The 8,249-nt window shown below is 50.3% G+C and overlaps 1 protein-coding gene across 1 annotated transcript; it reads left to right on the top strand.

Moving 5' to 3' along the window:
- Positions 1–4,509: 4,509 nt before the first annotated feature.
- On the top strand, positions 4,510–7,291 carry TGAM01_v201394 (hypothetical protein; the record flags this gene model as incomplete). The annotated part of the gene is made up of 3 exons (XM_018804755.1): positions 4,510–4,632; positions 4,707–5,072; positions 5,126–7,291. 3 exons carry the CDS (start codon positions 4,510–4,512, stop codon positions 7,289–7,291), a joined length of 2,655 nt encoding a protein of 884 aa, XP_018662023.1.
- Between the last annotated feature and the right edge of the window lie 958 nt (positions 7,292–8,249).

Below are 8,249 nucleotides of genomic sequence, written 5' to 3'. Positions count from 1 at the left end.
AGAGAGAGCATCAATTTGAAGATGCCGATATATATCCTTGAATTCGTTCTTACGCGGTTACATTGTGTTTTGAGTGAGAACAACAGCCGCTAGACAACTGGTTCAACGATAGGAGAACTTGATATGTGTAAATTAAACATGCTAACACTTAAATGAGTCGACTGTTGCCATTGTTCATACAGCTAGGAAGTTTTGTAGTAACCTATACAACTTGTGCTGTTCGTGAGTTTCTTTTGCCTCGCCAGCAAGTTCTGGATATATCCTCCATGACTATGCGTCACATCAACGGTTCTCGCTCCCGCGTATTATCGGCGCCTGTTCCCTATCTCCAGCTTACCTGTAACATTTCGGGCGACTGTCACCCCAGACAAAATGCGTCTAGCGCCCTAGGGCTGCATTGGCTCCGGGGATAAGTGCGGAGCTTCGGGGCTTCTGACTCAGCGATTCCGCAAGTTTTCTCTCTTGTTTCCACGTCTAGGCGGAAACCGGGCGAGGATATTAACATAAAGTGAGAGAAATACCTCTTCAAGGAGCAAGATTATAAAGACGAAGCGATGATAAAACGATTGGAAAGCATGAATAAGATGGGAGCACTAAGCCGAAGAGAATTGAAGGTAAGCTAGTAGGGTAGGTAAAGGAAGTAAATTGGTGCAAGACGAAGTATTTACAGCTAGAAGATGATGGTAATAATGAAGCGCAACTCGATTTGGGTTTATTAATAAAACCAAGACAATGTTCTATTGGGCCACTATGCTTCCTATTCTCACTTATAGATAGCTGCAGACAAAAACGGACAAGTAATGCTTAATGGAAAATTGAAGCATACACACATCGATTTTGGGAATAAAAATTAGGTGCAGATTGCTTACCCAAGCTTGCAGAACAGGAAAAGATAAAAATGCTCAATTGAATAAGGCTCGACCGTTATAAACCAAAAACAGCCATCGTTATATAAAAATATATAATTTAACTGCTTTGGGATACGTAGCTACTTTTTATTCCTTGAACAATCGTTGAAGCGTGGTTGTTGGATTGGCCAAGCTTAGAAACATGTACTTGTGCTACAGTTCAAGCCTGCGACAGCTGAAATAAAACTCACTGCTTTCTATCAACAGAATATCGTTTGTATAGGTACTATAGCTCATATGCATAGTGTATGAATGCTATATTGTCCGGTTTAGTATAGGCGTCGCCGTATAACTGCATGAAGCAGGGCTCTGGAGCCTCAACCGCCATAGCGGCTCGAACGCAAATCAGCGCTTCACGTATAAGGTGGCTGCTATGTACTTGTCGGTTTGGTTGCTGTTTGGGAAAACAGAGTTACGCTTCTTGGAGAGCAGAAGCCAAGCCCCATATTATTTACGACTATCTTGTCCACACTTGGCGATTCCTGCACTTCAGAAGCCCTCTAAATATGTATTGGGAGCCTGAGCGCATCTGACCGTTTTGCTTGAGTGTGCAATATCCATTCTGCAATTTTTTTCCCACGGCGATTCGCGGTATGCCCAAGACACGACTGACTTTGATCGCTAGCCTACAGTAAGATAGATATTCAGTTTGAGTCTTAAGATTCACTACTCTTCTACTAGGGCGCTATCTTAGAAAGCGATAATATAGGCAATCAGTTATACATTGCTAAATGTGCTCTAGAACTATTGGATTCATTCAATAACAATGCCATTCGTCGTATCTCAAGCTTCTCATGAAATCAACAAGTTTAGCTCAAATCATGGCCAAGCATAGGAACTTCATCAAGTCGATTCAAGATGCAGGAACTTTGTGGCCAGAAAAGTCCGCTGTTAGACTTTTGAGACTTTCAAGTAAACTCGCGTTGTACACGTTGACTGTCTGTGCAGCTTGGAATTGCCATTCGATACAAGCCGCAGGGCTATAGGGACTCGAAATAGCTCAGTGATAGTTTCTAGAAGATTTGCTTATGGGCCATGTGAAATACAGCCCGTGAAATCTCAAGCACATGAAAAGGTTGTCAAAGAACAGTACCTTTGTTTCTGAAGTTGGGATGCCCATGAGACTGGTTAGCTCAATAGCTATGTTAAGGGTCAAGAAAATTGTCGGCTCTCCGGGCGCATCAACTACAGCCAGTGTAAGACGCAGACCTCGTGAATAGGTAGCCAAGAGATAGCCCAGTAGTAATTTTGCCACTGCAAAATGAAAGGGATTCTTGTCGCCCATCTTAGCATGCCAAGAGCGTCTATTTGTATGCAATGTGTCGAAAGGGCGCGCTCCGAGGAACTTTTTTCTGAATGCCGAATCTGGGGTAGCGTTGCGGCTGTGAAGGAAAAGATCCCTGTGCCTCATCTGTCAAAACGTTAATCAGCCCTTGTCCAGGTTAGACTCTCATTTTATGGCCTATAAGTTTATTAGATAAGAGGTCTGGGTTCTCCGCACGCTTCGACGCTCCGACCTTCTTGGCCAATCTTTCGGCTATGTAGATTCAGGCATTTCTCTTCACTTCGAATCCAGTCCTCTGACTTAGCCCGGCCATCAATTTTTGGCCAAATCATCCATCTGCGCTGGCTATCGCTCAGACTCAGTTACTGGCAACGACTAGTCTACCTGTAGAGCGTCTTGTAAAATTGGAATTTCGACCCATTTGTACTCTTCCCTGCAAAGGCAGACAGAGTCGTAGCACTAAGATGGACTCGAGAGCAGCCCCATATTATTAAGACAGCGCTATCTTGGCAAGCGGCAAGGTTAAAAAGGTACCCGTCGGAGGCCAGCCACGATGAGCACCAGCCAACAAGCTCATTTGCGACCTTACTGAATGAGCTAAGAGCAAATACAAAAGTCCATACAAGACCCGGTCAGTGCTCAGCTGCTAACGGGATCTTTGGATTGACAAACAGGGCATGTGAACGGCACATATCTCCACTATCTCTCTACTGGTAGACTTCCGGTGTCCTCTCTATCCCGTTCACCGCCGCCGTAGCTGTACGGTTTACGCGTATAGCTGCGATGTATATGATCACTACATATTCGTCTGCGGTAATATGTATCTGAGCTTGAAATCTGGTGCTTTTCTGTATCTGGCACAATGCTACAAAGCAGCTTCACCAATGGCGAGCAGAAGTGTATGCCGAGACTTGCTCAAGCGACAAGGGTGATGGTGCAACGCCAGCGACAGACCCCATACCGACGGCCGAGTGCGGAGTAGCACTGCTCGGTAAGAATAGCTAATAATCAAGCTTACTGGGAATTGAGCACCTAATTTGACCTGCATGAGAGCCGACAACCGCTTCAAATAGCGTGGTTCTGTGCTATTCGCGGGCCTGATACGACTTTCTACGGTTCCTTGCGTGCTTGGTCCCCGGCATAGCACAGTAGTATATTAATTTAGTAGTGTCGTACGACATGAATGAGCCGGCTGGAAACAGCTCGCCGCTCGAGATATCGAGGTGATTCTGCGCCGTCATCGTCTTGCGCCTCGCGGCGCATTCCGGTCGAAAGATTTCTTCCTAGAATGGATATTCACTGGGTCGCATTGGGGCTATCCTCGCACTGCGAGATTAAGTATGGGATTCTGCTGTTGGTCGTCAAAGAGCTTCTTTATACTGCCTCTACCTAGTATATGCAAACAGCCGTGCAGGTCTGTAGGCTCCCGAGAACTGGTCCTTGCTCGTGGTTTGCACTACGAGCCCTTTTCGCCACTAAATCAGAGATGCAAATTCCCAAAGGAACCTGCTTCACCCTCTTCGCCGATAAGGACTATATAGGTCATGCGCCAGGTATAGCATGTAATACAAAGAAAACCAAGCAGTCCAGCTAATACCTAGACTGATATCGCACATAGTACTATTTAAGTACGCTGTATCGGCGGCTACCGACCAACTCCGCCGCGTAGCTGGGACTCCCTTGTGGCCCAAGCATTGTCTAGAGACTAGAAGCCAGTCGCACGGCCGACCGTCCCAATGAGGCAGGCAAAAATGATAGTGGCGATTTCGATCTAATGTATGTCGGCCGGTGAGAGATTAGCTCCGCAGATATTCTCATCGCGTGCTCAACTCAGTTGCCCACTGGGCCAATTCATATGAGATATTGATCTTGGCGGATGCAATTTGTACTACAAAAAGACTGCCCCCAATATCATGTGCGGCTAGCATGGAACAAAAGGTCTCGGACCCCTGAAGCTACAGCTGCAGGGGGGTAATGAGAGCTTCCAAGTCCCCCAATGACCGTTGGCCGTGTCTTGGCTACTGCATCGGTGCGCGTCCAACATCGTGTTCTAAGCCGTTGTAGCGATGAAAGGCCCATGATGGAGAGAAATGTCTGGAACGAACCATGTTCGACGGCTCCAGCCGACTGCAGGGTCCATGCTCTTATTTCGAGGGAGCGACTACTTATACTCGGGGTATCCCATCGCCTCGATGGAAATAGAGAGCAGCGTTCTGGTCGCTCAGAGCCTGGCGTACGGGTCATTGTCTTGACTCATCTTTCTGCAAGCATTGCGTCGCTTTAGCACTTTCACTTCTTAGCAAGCGGCATTTCACGATGGTTCGCTCAGCTTTGTTTGTGTCGCTGCTGGCGACCATAACGGGAGCCATCGCTCGCGGCTCTGGTCACGCATCGAAAATCGTCCCGGGCGCCTACATCTTCGAATTCGAGAATGATCATGTGAGTTACTCGCTCGGCTATTGGCATGTAGCATAGCAGCTACGAGCGTGGAAATACTGACGATGCGCAATTAGGATACTGCCGAATTCTATAAGCAGCTCAATGGCGAAGGCTCGACCCGCATGAAGTTTGACTACAAGCTGTTCAAAGGCGTCTCGGTCCAACTCAAAGATCTTTCCAACCATGAAGACAAAGCCCAGAAGATGGCCCAGCTGCCTGCCGTCAAGAACATGTGGCCGGTGACCCTGATCCAGGCCCCCAATCCGAAAGTCGAGTGGGTTGCCGGTACCAACTCTCTTTCCAGTATTCAGTCTAGAGATGTGTACCCACCCCCGACAGATGCTGGCAACTTTCCTCCCCACAAGATGGTCCAGATCGACAAGCTACAGGCCAAGGGTTACACCGGCAAGGGCATCAAGGTCGCGGTGATTGACACAGGTGTAAGTGGAAACCAATCTACGGAGCCAGCAGACATAAGCTTATGAGATACTAGATTGATTATACCCACCCTGCTCTGGGTGGCTGCTATGGCGCAGGTTGCTTGGTGTCTTTTGGTACCGACTTGGTCGGCGATGACTACAGCGGCTTCAATACTCCTGTGCCTGACAATGATCCCAAGGACTGCGCCGGCCACGGCACTCACGTTGCCGGTATCATTGCCGCACAGAAGAATCAATACGGGTTCATTGGTGGTGCTCCTGATGTAACTCTCGGCGCTTATCGGGTTTTTGGCTGTGAAGGCCAGGCCGGCAACGATGTCCTGATCGCCGCATACAACAAGGCCTTTGAAGACGGCGCTCAAATCATCACAGCTTCCATTGGAGGTCCGTCTGGCTGGGCCGAAGAGCCATGGGCGGTTGCTGTCACCCGAATTGTCAACGCTGGCGTTCCATGCACAGTCTCTGCCGGTAACGATGGCGATCATGGCCTATTCTACGCCAGCACGGCGGCCAACGGCAAAAAGGTCCTCGCTGTTGCTTCTGTTGATAACCAGAACATCCCAACCGTCTTTTCGCTCTCCAGCTACAAGATTGACAACGGTGCTGACACAGAATTCGGTTATGTGCCTGCGTCCAAGGGAGCCGAAGGCTGGAAGGGCGTTACCAAGCCCGTCTATGCTTTGACACTCGACACGACGATTGCAGACGACGCATGCTCTCCTCTCCCTGACAACACCCCTGACTTGTCAGATTACATTGTTCTTGTCCGCCGAGGTTCCTGCACCTTTGTCCAGAAGGCTCAAAACGTTGCTGCCAAGGGCGGCAAGTATCTCCTCTACTATAACACCATTGCCGGCGCCCTGTCGGTCGATGTCAGCTCTGTGCCTCAGATTATCGGCGCCGGTATGGTCGAGGATTCCACCGGAGCGACTTGGATTGCCGCCATCAAGGACGGAAAGACTGTCACTCTGTCAGTGGTTGCTCTGAATGAAGCTACTAAACAGGTTCAGTTCGCTGACAACAAGGCGACTGGCGGCGCCCTCAGCACTTACACGAGCTGGGGCCCTACCTGGGAGATGGACGTCAAGCCTCAGATTAGCTCTCCGGGCGGCAACATCTTGTCTACCTATCCCGTTGCTCTTGGTGGTTATGCAACCCTCTCCGGCACATCAATGGCCTGTCCACTGACTGCTGCTGCTGTTGCTTTGGTGGCTCAAGCCCGCTCCAGCTTTGACCCTGTCTTACTTGAGAATCTCCTGGCTACTACTGCCAACCCCCAGCTGTTCAACGACGGCGCCAAGTTTTACGACTTCCTCGCTCCAGTTGCTCAACAAGGCGGTGGTCTCATCCAGGCCTACGATGCAGCCTTTGCGACCACTCTTCTCTCCCCATCCAGCCTGTCGTTCAACGACACCGACCACTTCATTTCAAAGCGACAAATCACTCTGAAGAACACCGGCAAGAACAGAGTCACCTACAAGATTGGCCATGTTCCCACTGACACATTCTACACTCTGGCGAACAGCAGCGGCTACGCAGCTCCCTTCCCCAACGACGCCGTTGCGTCTCACGCCTCCGTCAAGCTCAGCCAGCAGCAGGTGACTCTCCCTGCCGGAAGGTCAATCACAATCGATGTCTCCCCTACACCTCCCCGAGGCGTGGATGCCAAGCGCCTTGGCCTGTGGTCGGGCTACATCACAGTAAACGGCACCGATGGCTCGCAACTTTCCGTCCCATACCAGGGCCTGACCGGCTCCCTACAGAAGCAGCAGGTTCTCTTCCCGGAGGATTCGTGGATTAGCAACTCCACCGACACAAACCTGAACCCTGTTGCCAACGGAACCGTATTTACGATTCCCGGCCCCGGCAATGCTGGGCCCTCGGATATACTTCCCGCTCTCGTCGTCAGCCCAGCTCTTGGAACGCGGCTTGTTCGTGCTGATCTCGTTCTCTTATCAGCGCCTCCTCACGGCACCAAGATCACGACTAAGAAGTTCTTTGATACCACGTCCATTGGCCAGCCCAGTGGATCCCCTCTTCTGTGGCAGAGCCGAGGTCCCACTCCAATCTCTTGGAGCGGCGAGCTGACTGATAACAAGTTTGCGCCCCCTGGAACGTATAAAGTCGTCTTTCATGCGCTGCGCATTTTCGGTAACGAGAAGAAGAAGGAGGACTGGTATGTAAGCGAGTCCCCGGCATTTACAATCAAGTATGCCTAGACGGAGGACAACCAAATATCTCTGCGTGAGGTGTGAGAAATAACGAGAATATCATGTATTTTTTTCTATTGTCTATCTCGAAATGAAAAAACCATAATTACAATTACAATAATCTAGACACTGTTGAACTTCAACTTCGCGAGAGACATGTGCAAAGTCATGTGATCTCGAATAGTAATCGCCATCACGTGGCATGGCATCTGCTCGTATTATTGCAATCTCTCAAACCACACTTTAGAGACTCCAAGATCAGCCCCGGTGCCATTTAAATCCTCCAATCAGCTCCATCCGTCGCCACCAAAGACACCAGGCAGCAGGATTTTTCCCCGATGGCGATTCGCCAGCCCTCCCGTTCTGGGTGTCCGTCCCCCACCAGGCGTTGCGGGGATGGCGATTTAGGCCCGCGAGTTGAACCCTTGGGAAGCCGAGAAGGGACGGGACAGCTGGGCAAGGGAAGAAAAGCTGGGCTGTTGGCGGATTACTGGCGGATTACACGAACGAACGATTGCTGTCCACACGGTGCTGAGCCGCAGTGCCACCGCAAGGCAGCGAGTTTCGAGTTTCACCTCGATAACGACCGTCGGCTGGATAAACGCTCACCAGCCGCTCGATCTGGTTCCTGGCCGCGCTGTCCATCTCGCAGCAAGCACAGGCTCGGTATTTCTCCGATTGCAATTCTTCTGCCTAATCCGTTTCTTCAAGGCCGCTCTGGCGCATGTCTTGCAGCGCACGTCTTGTCATTTTTTAAGCTCAGTGCCTGGGATTGCCTTTTGCCCCTCCTCGGGTGCATGCGCAGGTGCCTGCATTGGATTGGCCCGTTGCTCTCCCAGCCGCCCTTGGATATCTGCGACGCTGATTAGTGCTGCGATGCATCGCGCGTGAATCAAACGTCGCAGTCACATACGCCTATCCGCCCTGCAGCTGCGGCTTCGAGGTCAGGCGAGAGGTCCAGCTCGAG

This window comes from Trichoderma gamsii, assembly GCF_001481775.2.
Source record: "Trichoderma gamsii strain T6085 chromosome Unknown Scaffold_3.2, whole genome shotgun sequence".
NCBI lineage: Eukaryota > Fungi > Ascomycota > Sordariomycetes > Hypocreales > Hypocreaceae > Trichoderma > Trichoderma gamsii.
Note: the sequence above shows the minus strand (reverse complement) of the source record. Positions and strands in the feature narration are given on the sequence as shown.